At 46.0% G+C, this 14,693-nt stretch overlaps 1 protein-coding gene across 1 annotated transcript in view; it reads left to right on the plus strand.

Annotated features, from left to right (window-relative positions):
• Mrnip (MRN complex interacting protein) overlaps positions 1 to 14,693 on the plus strand; it is a 27,568-nt gene that overhangs the window by 3,483 nt on the left and 9,392 nt on the right. Inside the window, exon 3 of the mRNA XM_021213742.1 lies at positions 5,680 to 5,768. Within this exon, the coding sequence (XP_021069401.1) occupies positions 5,680 to 5,768 (89 nt within the window). The remainder of the gene's footprint in view (positions 1 to 5,679; positions 5,769 to 14,693) is intronic.

The raw sequence follows: 14,693 nt of genomic DNA on the forward strand, positions 1-14,693 counted from the left end.
AGAGAAATATTTGGCAGAACAGGTTCTACCCAACACACACACATACACACACACACAGACAGAGAGAGAAAGAGAGAGAGAGAGAGAGAGAGAGAGGGAGAGGAGAGAGAGGAGAGGGAGAGAGAGAGAGGAGAGTCACTTTTACTGAGACAGTTGTACAGAGACAGGTTGCAGAGAGAGAACAAGCCAGACAAAGATGAAGACAGAACAGGACAGAATGAGAAAGAGCCAGAAGATTAGAACAGATTGCCAGTTATTATCATAATGACTGTGGCCAAGCAGAGTAATTCAGTCAGAAGGTGAGAGAAGCCAGTTTACATCAATCAGCTTGGAGAGGAGTTTGAGCCAGAACAGCTGAGTTGACCCAGCCAGCCAGAGATGAGTAAGCACTAGAAAGAGTGAGCTTATTCAGCAGTGAGTCTCAGAGGCTGAGAGCATCCTAGGCCTGGGTTAGACTGTATGGGGGCTAGCCTCTTCCAGGACCAGGCCTACATCACCAGATAGAGGCAGAAAGCCTCGGAGACATATGCTACAGAAGGATAAAGTTACATTTACAGCTAGATCCCCTGCGCCTGCAGGGAACTGCCTCTTTGTTCACTTGACCAACTATGTACTATTTCCTTAGGACAGAGTCCTAAGTCTGCATTACTGTTTTAGGGGTTATCTCCCCGGGAAGAGTCACTTAGTTGAAGTGACAGGCAGAAACACCTTGGGAGCTGAGGGTGTAAGAGTGCTCCCCTAGAATGCAGGAGGCCCTCCAAACAGTTGAGAAGCTGGATGTCGAGGGGCAGCCGTGATGTTGCTGCAGTTGCTTTTCTTACAGAGAACCCAGGTTCGGTTCCCAGTACCTGCATGTTGGATTACAGTCATTCATAACTGCAGTCTCCGGGGATCTAATGCCTTCTTCTGACCTCTGAGAGCACCAGGCACATATGTGGTACATAGGTACACATGCAGGCAAAGCATTCACATGTACAATACAATGAGTAAATTTCGTTTTAGGGGAAAAAAGATTCAAGATCATTCCCAGCTACATAGAAAGTTTCAGGTTAGCCGGAACTACATGAGACCATGTTTCAATAAAAGGGAAAAAATGTTTTGTTGCTGTTGTTGTTGTTCTTTTAGAATTACTTGAGCAGAGTTAAAATGATTGGATCTCTGTGAGTTTGAGAGGCCAGCCTGGACTACTGAGTGAGTTCCAGACAGACAACAAACCCTCTTAAAAAACAAAAAGACAAAGAATGCCAGCAAGGTGATACATGTCAGAAAAAACAGAGCTTTGCCTGAGTGAGAACAGTGGCTCTGTGATTGAGAATCCAGACACAGTGATATGCCTGCCACCCTGCATTCAGGACACTAAAGCACATTTATAGGGTCAAGACGTTCCGTTGATGCTCGCTGTGCCCCTCCCCACCCCACCAACCCAAACAAAGCCTGGCATCACCCTGTCCCCAGCTCTCAGGGTGTCTGTTGGCCTTTCCTGTTTCTTCCCTTCAGCACACAGGATCACACCCTTGAGGGGATCCACAGAACCACACCCTCAGTCTGGTGGGCTAGCCTGTTCCAATCATGGAGTCCTGGGAGAAGCAATGTGATTAACACATACCCATTTCCGTGCCAGTCAGTTGAGACTCAACTCCCAAGATAGGTGCTGTCTCAGCTGGGTAGACCTGAGTGCCCGTATAGTGACTGCTACTGCGTGCATCTTAAGCTCTTCAGGACAGGCTCCACCTGTGGTGCCTGGCGTGGTGCTTGCTTATGGTTGTCAAACAGCTTAACATCAAGAAGTTGTATCTGTCCCTCTAGAGAGGACACTGAGGTGTGTGGGAGGAGCTGCTGGCATTCTGTTATTCCATAAAGCTTATCCAGCTGCCTCTAGCCAAAGGAGCACAAACACTGGGGAGCTCCCAGGAGGCTTCTAGGGCCAGGCTCAGAAGTAGCTGACATTGCAACAGAGAACTGGTGTCAAATCCTCACTCACCCCAGACCAGAGAATGAAGTCTAGTTTTGTGTCTCCATAGAGGAGGATGTGCCTCAGTATGCAGCAGAGAGCTTACCCCCACTGTTAGACCAGATGCAGGTTACCAAGTCCTCTTTAATCCTGCCATCTCCTGTGCCCAACTCCTACTACCCTCACTTGAACATACAACAGACAGGACCACACACTCTACTAGACCAGACTGCTGTGGTCAGTCAGTGACCTCCATGTTGCTAAACAGCTGAGTTCACAGTCTTCACATGACAACTTATTAACAGCATTTGTCATGGGTTGTAACTTCCACCTCCTTAAAACATTTCCTCCTGAGTTCGAGGCCAGCCTGGTTTACAGAGTGAGTTCCAGGACAGCCAGGGCTACACAGAGAAACCCTGTCTCGAAAAACCAATAAAACAAACAAAACAAAACCATTTTCTCTTGGATTTCCAGCTTGTCTGCTCCTAGCTTCCTGGCTGTTGTTTCAGTCTTCTCACTCGTTTCCTACCCCCCCCCCACACACACACACAACTTCCAAACACTGAAGTACACTACACTGCAAGCCTTCGGCCTGTTCTTTAGCTGCACTCCCTTAGAGAGAGAGCATTCACAAGATTGGAGTGGAGCTCAGTGGGAGAGCCTGGCATGCATAGTCCAGGTATCCTGAGGGGCCCAGGCCTGTCCTCAGGCTCCTGGGCACTTCCCCACTCATCTGTCTCCTGGATAGTTTGACTTGGGTTCCTTCACTCCCCAGCACCTCAAATTTGAAAAATGGGACCTCTGACCTCTTGAAGCCGCTGATTGACTTCACAGTCGTCCCCAAGCTTTCAGTGTCAAGGATCTCTCTCTGGACTGAAGCCCTGGACTCCTATTTACATTCTGCAGCAGCAGCGTATCTGCCTTCAGATAGATCCAGAGTGTGGCCTCAGCTAACCTCACTGGCCGAGACCGCCTCTTCCTATACTGCCATAGCTGCCTAACTCACCCACCTATTTCTGTCATCATGTCTCTTCCCAACACTGCAACCACAGGGATCCTATGAAAACAGTCTTAGAAAGGACATGGTGGCACACAGCTGCATTCTGGTGCTCAGGAGGTGGACAGAAGACGGTCACCCTCAGCCAGAAGTCAAAGCCAGCCTAGAATTCATGAGTCTTTTTCAAACAAGAAAAAGAAGGTGCTGGGTTGTGTCATTGCTCTGTTCAGAACTCTCCAGGTGGCCTAAGTTTCTTTTTTGTGAGGGGGAGAGCAGACTGAAAATATGGAGTCCCTGCTTCAAATGGCAGGGGAAGGAACCACTCCAGGCAGAAACTTTGTATGGTTTTTCTTTCCTGAAGGAATGGATTAATGGAAAATGAACCTGGGGTCTTGCACATGCTACATGTTTCACCCTGAACTAGAACTCAGCCTTAAAGTCTTTTCTTCCCAAGGAACACTTCAAATCACTTGTTGCAGGATATTTGGTCACACTGTAAATTCCAAGATTGTGTTATTTACTAGAAAAACAAAACTGTTTCTAAAGGTGGTCTGGCTCAGTCCTTAACACAGACCTTTAAAAGTGGAATACAGACATGCCCTTAGTACACACCTTTAATCCCAAACAATGAAGGTAAAGTTAGTTTGTAGAAGGAAGCACCTGTGTTTGAAAATGATGTCTGGTTGATTGGCAGACAAAGGGACAAATCAGAGAAAAATTTGACAGAATAGGATATGCCCAACTATCACAAGAACAGAGAGGAAAGAGCTGTGTAGAGAGCAAGAGGTGGAAGGCAGTTTTACATGGAGAGTTTTACAGAGACAGGCTGAAGAGAAAACAAACTAGACACAGGTAAAGTCAGAATGAGCCAGAGAATGAAAAGGAGCCAGATTAGAACTGATTGCTAGAGTTAGAGGTCAAATGGCAATTCAGGAGAAACTGAGAGAAGCCAGTTTGAATCGGTCAGCCTGGAGAGGAGTTTGAACCAGAACACCTGAGTTGAACCAGCCAGCCAGAGTTCAGAAAGAACTAGAAAGGGTGAGCTTATTCAGCTCTATGTCTCAGAGGCTGCAAACATTCTAGGTCTAGATGAGAGTGTATGGAGGCTGGAAACTTCCAGGACTAGACCTAGATTAGCAGACAAACAGGAAGCTTCAGAGACAACAATTACATAGGGCAGATGAAAGTTAGATTCACGGTGAGTATCATGAATTTTGCTGTTTGCCTTTCTACTCTGCAGTGCCAATTTGAAACACAAATGAGAACACTTAGTACACATCATCAAAATTACACAATTCATCATTCACAACTCATCTGTGCCTGAGTAGTGGACAGGCGAAATAGATTAAAGTCAGCCGTTCAGAGTTGTTGTTTGTTTTTTTTTTTAATTTGGCTTTGTTTGAGACTACTTAGCCTCCTGTGTACTCCAGGATACCCTCAGAGCTGCAGCAGGCCCCCAACTCTGGTTCTGAGTGGTGGAGTTAAAATCATGTGCTGCCATGTTCTGTTTGCACTCAGCCATTCTTCCTTGGTTCCTGGTCTGGATGGAAAGCCAGGCTTCCCGGGCTGCAGTACCACCCACCTTGCACTGTGGACATCACACAGAAAGTACACTTGGCCATGCTGCTCTATCACACACCAAGAGTCCACAGGAGTTCTCTGCCCAGCATGCACGAAGAACTCTGTCTGCAGATAGGGTGGCAGGGGACAGTAGACACTTAGAGCACATTTCCTCTGCTCACAAACACACCCTCTTGTTCTGTTGGACTTCATCTGTATCCAAAAGTTCAAGATTCAAATCACAGCCGTCCCTCAGTAGCCATGGAGGCCCCTCTACAGGAGTGTCGTGTAAGCTCTGCCTGTCCTGCAGCATTCTTTCCTGAGCAGTGATGAGTGGGATTATTACCCAGTTGGTGCTCGTGCTGTCCTCCTGCCTCAGCTTCCCAAGTATCTGGGACTTACACATTTGACCACCTTTCTTGTACTGTTTCGTTGTTTTTGTTGTTGTTTAGACACAGGGTCTCTCTACATATCATTGGCTGTCCTGGATCTCACACAGATCCTCATGCCTCTGCCTCCCAAATGCTGGCTTTAGACGCTTGTGCCCCTACTCCCAGATCTTCTAGCATAGTTTTGTTTGTTTGTTTGTTTTTTGTTTTTCGAGACAGGGTTTCTCTGTGTAGCCCTGGCTGTCCTGGAACTCACTCTGTAGACCCGGCTGGCCTTGAACTCAGAAATCCGCCTGCCTCTGCCTCCCGAGTGTCTAGCATAGTTTAAATCACCTCTAAGTGACTTGTAATAGCTTACTGTGTGTGTTGTATACAGTGCTATGCTACATTGTTTGGGGAATAATGACAAACAGACAAATACATGTTCAGCACAGACACAGTCCTTCCCACTTAGGTCCATCTGCAGTTGCTTAGATTCCCAATGCAGGCTGAGTTTGGCTTTAGCAAATTCTGCATGTTAGTGGGATGGTCAGAAAGACATGAACTACCATTCCAGAGCCATTTGTTTATAAATCTCTCCAGGACACAGTTTCTCTGTAGACTAGGCTGCCCTTGAACTCAGGGAGCCACTTGCCTCTGCCTCCAGAATGCTGGGATTAAAGATGTGTACCACCTCCACCTGACTAGACCTGTGTGTTCTTAACACCACCTCAAGTTTTGTGATACCATCCTAATATTTCTCACCATTTTGCTGTCACCTTAAAATATTTTTTTCCTCTCAGGCTTATGGTGAAGGCTCTGGTGCTGACTGTAGACGCCATGTCCAAAAGCTAAATCTGCTGCAAGGACAAGTGTCAGAGCTGTCACTCAGGTACAGTGTTTTGAAAGAAATAGAGAATTTTTAGCTTGCTTGCATGTTAATTTGGGGATGGGGGTTTGCAATGGATAAATTCCTTACAAGTCCATGTGCAACAACATGACAGGCTAAATACCCTGAGCAGTGCTCTCAATGGAAATAACTAAAATTTTTTACTGGATAGAAGTTTTTATTTATTTATTTATTTATTTATTTATTTATTTATTTATTATATGTAAGTACACTGTAGCTGTCTTCAGACACTCCAGAAGAGGGCATCAGATCTTGTTACGGATGGTTGTGAGCCACCATGTGGTTGCTGGGATTTGAACTCCAGACCTTCGGAAGAGCAGTCGGGTGCTCTTACCTACTGAGCCATCTCACCAGCCCATGGATAGAAGTTTTAAATGTATTATTTATTACTATTGTGTCTGTGTGTGTATATGCACAAATCAGAGGGCAACTTTGTGAATTCGACTGTTCCTTTGTGTGGGCACTGGCTTGTGAGGCAAGTGCCTTTCTTTACCTGCTGAGTCATCTCACCAACCTTTGGCTATAATAGTTTACATGTAAACCTGGCTAGCAAGAAAGTATGGATCCTTAAGAGGTCAAAAATGAAGTGAAAGTCAAAGTCCACAGAAGCGCGTAGGCTGCCGAGGGACGGGGACTCAAGCTAACAGGTGGATGTCTGAGGGGTGCAAGAAACAGCAGACAGAAGGTCTGAACTGCGTTGGATCAGCAGCAGACTGCCCTACTTATATGAGAGGGAGTCTCATCTCGTGGTCTTCTGTGTGGGTATAACGCTTCTCCTTGCTTTATTGAGACTGGCCTCAAACACTAGCTCCTCTTTCCTCTGCCTGAGGACAGAGATGACAGAGGTGTGCCACTGTGCCTTTCTCTGAGGACCTTGTAAGCAGCTGAATGCCCGGAGACTTCTGCCCTGTTATACAGTGAGCCACAAAAAGACCCGAGGTGTAGCAGGATGCTTGCCCTACATTGACCTTGACATGTCTGAAGAAATCCCTCTCCAAGACTGACACACAGGGAAGCCTTGCCATGGGCTTCAGCCTTTATTCTCACCCTGAAGAGTCTCATGCTTCAAGTTTATTTCCACTTATCTCAGAAAGTGGAGGTCAGGGTAGCTCTCCTCTGGAACAGCCTATCTTCAGCCTGCCCTTTGAGAAGCCCAACAGACAAAAAGATGAGGGAGCGAATGTGCAGACTTTGAAGTCTCCTGAGTGCTAGTGTGTGAGCATGAGCAGCAGTCAGAGGAGCTGGACACAGAAAACGTAAAAGTGTATTATGTGCTTATTGTGATCAACCACAGACAAGGCAGGGCTGGCAATCTGAGACTTAGAGACAGCCAAGAGGAGCTGGGGGCGGGGGCACCTTTAATCCCAGCATTTAGGAAGCAGAGTTCAAGGCCAGTCTGGTCTACAAAGCTAGTTCCATGACAGCCAAGGCTACACAGAGAAACTCAGTCTCGAGAGAGGGGGAAAAACAACCAAGTGGAAGCTAGGTTTGACATGGGTGCCTCTGAGCCCAGCACTGAGGAGATGGTGGCTGGAGGAACACAGATTTAAGATCATCCTTGACTGAGTAGTGAGTTCAGAGCTATTCTGAGCGACATGAGACCCTGTCTCAAAATAAAGCATCTATATGGACAGGCGTGTGGTCAAGGTCTGAAAGGTTCACAAGTGGCTGGAGTTTCTGTTCCCTTGGCGTTAGAATGTGCCACCCTCCTGGCACATGCGTGAATTCTCATCACCTCTTCTCATTTGGTTATCCCAGGAGCTCTCTGAAGGCTGCCTCTTGGGTTTTATGTAGATAGACGTGATTGCTGGTAAGCTGGCAGGAAAGCCCAGAGCGGCCTCTGCACGCTGACACTACTGGCCTTTGTTTAGCTTCCCCTCCCTGTGCGTGGGGACATGAGCCCTGTAGGATGAAGAGGCCATGGTGACCTACTAGATAAGGGTAGGACAAAGAATTTACTGATAGTTAGTTCTACAACTAGAAAGACAAGCCAAGGTTTGAGTTTCTGTGACTCACCTTGGGGAAGGGAAATTCTGGTTTGGATGGTCTGTATGGAAATGTCTCCTAGAAACAGGAGCCCCATCACTGCCGTCCTAACTGCAGCCCTGGGTGCTCCCAGAGACCTCTCTACTAAGGTGAAGATAGGATTCTTTCTTGGTTTTTGTATTTTTGAGTCAGGGTCTCTCTATATAACCCTGGCTGTCCTTGAACTCACTATGTAGACCAGGCTGGCTTTGGTGCCCCTACCACTCAAGAGTCGAGATTGAAGGCTTGTACCACCACGCCCATTGAAGCTGAGGTTCTTTGCCTCACAGAGACTCTCAGGACAACTCAGTAGGAAGGTTTTTTGTTTGTTTGTTTGTTTATTTTTGTTTTAAGTTTTAGTCAGGTGGTGGCTCACATCTTTAATCCCAGCCCTTGAGAGGCAGAAGTAGTTGTGTCTCTGTGAGTTTGAGGCCACCTGGTCTACATAGTGAATTCTGGGACAGCCTTCTCGACATCCCTCATCTGTACCTCCCTCCAATAGAACAATGGGTCAAAAGGATTGAAGAAATCCTAGCTGTGCTAGGCCACAGGGACTGTTTGTTTGTTTGCACAGAGCATGCATGCCCTGGTTAGCCTGGAACTCACAGAGATCCGCCTCTGCAGCTATGGTGTTCAGTAAAAGGTTAGAACAACATGCCAGCCTTAAGGCATGTGTTTACTGTAGACAAAGTTCATATTCTTGTTTGAAAGCGTCAGAGGAAGTTACAGGTTTACAGCCTGTAACTTTACAGGAAACAAGTAAACGCAAAGGTACACTTTGGTTTTAAGATTTTTGTTCATTTGTTTTGCTTTGTTGTTGTTGTTGTTTTGGTCTGGTTTGGGTTTTTTGTTTGTTTTGTTTTTTTGTTTTTGTTTTTGAGACAGTCTATCACTATATGGCCCTAGGTAGCTTGAAATTCACCAAGTAGACCAGGCTAGTCTCAAGCTCATGGAGTTTACCTGCATATTGAGATTAAAGACATAGGCCAGCACACCTTGTAACATCCTAGTTTGAAATTTCTATAAAATTGAATGTTGTATTTAACAAGCAATATCCAGTGGATTTTCTTAGTTATCTCTAAATTCTCAGGTCTCGGCTGCTGAAAAAATTCAGCCAGGCTCAGATGAGGGGCTTCGTTCTCTTCTTGTTCCCTTAATGTTCTCTTTCTTTCTTGATATGTGAAACTGCATTTGGAAGTTTGGTGGTGTGGGAGGTAGAAGAATTTACCAAAGGCAAAAATAGACAAAGAGAGAATTTATTGCAATACACTGAAGTAGAGGGTTAGGTTCGGGATGGGACCATGGGCCTGAAAAGGAACTGAACGTTCTTTATGACAGTTGAGAGGACAGTTGTATGGAGAGCTCTCTAAGTAGGTGGACAGGCAGGTGTCTTATTACTTTGCCCAGTAGTATATGTTACTGTGGAAAAGGCCAGGCCCCGGGTACTCCTGTAGACTCTAGGGATCACTGGGGACCAGCCTTCGGATGATCTTGGCTGTATTGTTGAAAGTGGGGTTTACTTTTACTGCTGGCCTTCTGTGTCTGTATGTCCTTCCTGACAGATGAGCAGGGTCATACAGAACAGGCTCCTGCTTCTTCAGAGAGGAATGGGCTGCAGATGCCTCTTAGCTTTGCCTTCTCATCCAAGGGTCCCAAGATCTTAGGATGTAGACACTTGAGAGGCATTTTGCAGAGAGGAGTAGCTATCATAAGGCTAGAGTATGGCATCATTTGGAGACCTAGAGGTTCTCTGTGGCAGGAGACAGGCATCACTGGTGTACTAATCGTAAATGTCTCTGTGACAAAACCATCTGGAACTTGATCTGAAAAAGTCCAGAAGGTTGAAGTGAGGTCCAACCATAAAGCAGAGGTACAAACTAAAAAAGGCAATGGAGCAGCCAGGCAGTGGGGACACAGGCTTCCAGCCCCAGCCCTCGGGAGGCAGAGGCAGGCAGTCTCAGAGCTTCAGGACAGCCAGGACTACACAGAGAAACCCTGTCTCAAAAAAAAAAAAAAAAAAAAAAAAGAACAAATAAACAAAAAAGACAGTGGAGCCAAAACTAACCCAAATGCAGGCAGCAGTGTTACCCAGGAGGTCTCGCAGGAGAGTTACCCAAGGGGTTGTTGGAGTTTGCCAAAAACATATATGGCTAGGTGTTGAAAGGGTCAGTAACTGAAAATGTAGGATACAGTAAGAAGTCCTATGAGAGGGCAGGCAGGATGGCTCAGGAGGTAAGGTGTTTGCCGTGTCAGCTTGGGGACCTCTCACACCTGAAGCCACACAGCTCAGAAGAGAGCCAGACTCACAGACTTGTCCGCTGTTCCATGTGATCCTCTCCATATCATGGACACATGATTTTTTAAACAATTAAAGCATTTTTTAAAAGAAATCTTGGTAAGCTGGGCAGTGGTGGCTCACACCTTCAGTTCCAGCATTTGGGAGGCAGAGGCAGGTGGATTTCTGAGTTTGAGGACAGCCTGATCTATAGAGTGAGTTCCAGGACAGCCAGGGCTACACAGAGAAACCCTGTCTTGAAAAAGCAAAATAAATAAATAATAATTAAAAAAAAAAAAAAAAAAAAAAAGACTTGGTAGAAGGACAAACCACGGCCATGGAAAGCTGTCAGTGAAGGGAGAAGAAACACGGGGTGGAGGAGAAGCCCACACAGTAGAGAGCAGGAAGGCAAGATCCTGCTGTTCCTCAGGGAGCAGAGAACTCTCCTGTCAGCCGCTATGATGAAGGAGAGATTGGAGATAGGAGACACATGCCAATATGGTCAGTAAATGTGCCTTGGGACCAGGGATGCCCAAGAGCTTCTGTGGTGCCTGAGACTCACAGGACAGGCCGAGAGAGGCCAATTAAGTGTGGGTGTCTAAGATGAGCAGACAGGCCCAGCTGTGTGGAGGCTGCTTTTGGTTGATTGGTTTTGATTGCGGTTGTTTTACAATAATAGAAGAAACCCAGAGGTGGATTATTTCTACAGAGGCAGACATTTTGATTCTGATGGACAAATAAACACCCTGAAAGGATTTATGGCAGCCAAGAAGGGTTTGCCTGGTGGAGCAAGGTAAGGGTAAAGCAAAGCACAGTCCACACACCTCCTGGTGGGCTGGAAAGATGGCTCTGCAATTAGGAGCTCTGACTGCTCCTACAGAGGACCTGGGTTCCATTCCCAGCTCCCACATCAGGTGGCTACAAGCATCCGTTAGTAACTCCAGCACCCACAGGCATCAGCACTCACAGGCACATACCCTTCCCCAACATACACGTAGTTAAAAATAAATCTTTAAAAAATGAAATTTAAAAAAAAAAAAAAAAACAGTGTTTCCTGCCTGAAAACCCCGAACTCCGACCGGCAGAGATGGAAAAAAATGACACAAACGCCAAGGAAGGTTTCTCAGACTTCTTTCTCCAACAGCTTTTCCCCAACAGCTTTCTCAAACAGCATTCTTCTCCCTTCCCCCGGGGCACATCCTGTTTTTGTTTTTCATCAGTCCTCTGACCTAATCCCTCCCCCCTCTCCTGGATCCAATCAGAGTTCAGCCAGGGCATGCAGTGATAGGCCAGTGACTCATCAGGCGGACAGCACAGGATTGTCCAAGTGCGCAGGCTCAGGTTCTTGGTAAACAGGGATCACGGGGCTTGTTCATACCTGCTTCCCACATATCCCCCTTTTTGTTTAATTAAAATGGCTCTGGGATCACATCTGTCTTAGGTTGCCCTCAACCATGTTACATCCTTACCCATCATCGGTGTGGTGAACTCATTTTCACCAACCTATCTTAGGTTGGTATGCACATGTGAGAGTCTTGCCCGTTATGGAATAATGACCCATCATACTGAGCCAAACCTGGGGGGAATTACCTGACTCTATAGCCGCCATAGCATGAGTCAGAAGTCATTGGTCAGCCTGCGCCCGCCTGCGTATGCATACCATCCACCACAGCATCTCCAATCACTGCTGTAACGATGGTGGCTGTAATTCCAAAATTTCTCCTATTCCTTAGGAGCACTGACAACTGACCCTCCTGCCCAGAGGCCAGGGTTACAGTGAAAGGAGCTTGAGAGCCATAAGTAGTTACTGATTCTTTAAGTTTTTGAATTGTTTTCCACTCTAATGGCTCATGATATCGCTGCCCTTGCTGGTCTTGAAATCATTCATGGCAGCCTGTGTATTCAAGGTATGCAGCCTTCCAACTTAAATAGGCCCCTCCAGATAAGATCGCCTTACATAAATTCTGCCAATAAGGGAGGCACCGAGGGCTCAGGCAGTCTTCCTCGCTTAAAGATCAACTTAGATATTATGCTAGCTACTTCATCTCCACTATCTGAAGAGTCCTCTGTACTCTCATCAGTACTCANCTGTCTTTTAGCCTCCTTTCTTTTCTGCTGATCACTATAGTGAGACATAACCTCCTTTACTTCCTCTAATGCTTCTACCCCTTTTTCTATCTCAGCAGCATACTTTCTACTCTTGTCTGTCAGGCAAAATTTGACTAAATTCCAAATGGCTAGCGTGCCGACAGTAATAGGGTAGTCGAATCCGCTGCCTGCAAGTCTTGACCTAGTTGTTCCCAATATCGGGGGTTCACATAGCCCTCTTTTAGAAACCAGGGTGCCTCTTTATTTATTGTTTCCAAAAATTTGTCTAGAGTTTCATTTTTTAATTTAACTCCACTTCGTTTGAGAAGCCGCACTAATGCGGTTTTTACTTTCACTTTTGAAGCAGCAGATCCTATGGCTTCATATCTGAGGTTTTCTGTCCCCTTTGGAGGCTAGACTTTCCTAACTCCGTCCTTACCAGGAGCCTAACTCGGTCCCGTAACCCCGGGAGCTTAACTTCATCCCTCTACCGGGAACCTAGCTTCGTCCCTCCACTGGGGAGCCTCTTCCTAGCGCTAGATTAATTCTTACCACGGAACTCCCCCGTAGCTCCTTTCTCTCGTTCCAGCTCTTACACGAGTTCTGAAGTTTCTGCCTTTACTTTTTCTAACTTCTTCCTCTTCTTTCTTCTTAGCCAACTGAACAGCTTCTAATTCAGCTTGTCTTTGTTTTTCTTTTTGGCTTCCTGTTCCTTCTGCCTGGCTTNTNCTTTTTCTTTCTTTTCTGCTTCTTTCTTGGCCTTTTCTTCTTTTCTTCCCCGTATGGGCCACCAGATGCCGTTTTCTGATTCCCCGTACGGGCTACCAGATGCAGCAAACCCTGTATTCTGACTGGCAGAGACGGGGGGGGGGGGGAGGATGACACAAACGCCAAGGAAGGTTTCTCAGACTTCTTTCTCCAACAGCTTTTCCCAACAGCTTTCTCAAACAGCATTCTTCTCCCTTCCCCCAGGGCACATCCTGCTTTTGTTTTTCATCAGTCCTCTGACCTAATCCCTACACTCTCCTGGATCCAATCAGAGTTCAGCCAGGGCATGCAGTGATAGGCCAGTGATTCATCAGGCGGACAGCACAGGATTGTCCAGGTGTGCAGGCTCAGGTTCTTGGTAAACAGGGATCACGGGGCTTGGTCATACCCACTTCCCACACAGTTTCCCATGTGGATAATTGTAAAATCAGGAGCTGTGGCTCATGGTCTGCACACCCAAGTTGCCCTTTAGGGTTCTTTAAAATGGACTGAAGCCTGTCACCTGACTCTTTCTGTAGGTCTCTTGGCTCAACCAGGTCAGGCTGAGAGTCCTGGTCACGAGACAGAAGAATTTGACTTTATAACATTATGAGTTATTTTATTTTGGAGTTATACTTTCTGTTTTGGCTTTTAAGACTAGGTACATGCCAGAAATTAACCTTTTTTATTTTTTTAATTCTAATTTAACAAACAAAGATTTATTGGAACTGGAGAGATAGCTCCACAGTTAAGAGCACTGGCTACTCTTTCAAAGGACCTGAGTTCAATTCCCAGCATCTACACGACAGCTCACAGCTGTCTATAACTCCAGTTCTAGGGGATCTGACATCCTCACATGCAGGCAGAACACCAATGCACATAAAATGAAAAGAAATCCCTTTAAAACATTCAAAAATTTAAAAATGTATTTGTTTTTATGTGCACTGATGTTGTATTGATGTTTTGCCTGCATGTATGTCTGCAAAGGTGCTAGATTCCCCCGGAAGTGGAGCTGCAGACTGTTGTGAGCTGCCATGGGAGTGCTGGGAGCCAACCCGAGTCCTCTGTGAGCACAGGCAGTTGCTCTCAACTACTGAGCTATCTCTCCAGCCCCTTCTCGTCTGTTTGCTTGTTTGTTTGTTTGTTTGTTTGTTTGTTTGACAAAGTATAAACTGTAATGTTGGATGGCCTGAACTTACAGAGACCACCTGCTTCTGCCTCCCAGTTCTAGGATTAAAGGTGTGCACCTCTGCTGTTTCTGGCTATTTAAAACAAAAATAAAAAATTGAAAGTCATATATCCTAGGGATTTGAGTAGTTAATGTTTCGTCTTCCCATTATGTCAGCTGTTGGGAAGGGGCAGAGTCTTACTGGTCATATGGCTTTTCCTGAAGTACAGGGTACACATCTCCTCCCCCACCCCACTAATAACTCCCCTCACTGAAGGATGAATACTGGTTAGAGTCCCACCTCATGTGTCTCCATGGCTTCTCTGAAGAAGAGGACAGGTCCTGCTGTTCCCTGAGTCCTGGCTGGCCTCGGAGAGGGAGCCCCAACACTGCCTGTCCTTTTTTGACCCTTTCATTCTCATCCTCGTTGGCTCAAGCCTCCACCCAGGACAGTGTTATCAGTCTTGAAGAGGAAGGAATGGACTTTAGTTAAACTTGTGTAGCATTTAGTTAAAACTTAGAGAAAAAACAAGTTTTAAAATAAAATTTGATTGTCTTAACTCATTTTTAAATAGTTAAAAGCCTGACAGACTTTTTTTTTTTT

This window comes from Mus pahari, chromosome 14 (genome assembly GCF_900095145.1).
Source record: "Mus pahari chromosome 14, PAHARI_EIJ_v1.1, whole genome shotgun sequence".
Classification (NCBI taxonomy): domain Eukaryota; kingdom Metazoa; phylum Chordata; class Mammalia; order Rodentia; family Muridae; genus Mus; species Mus pahari.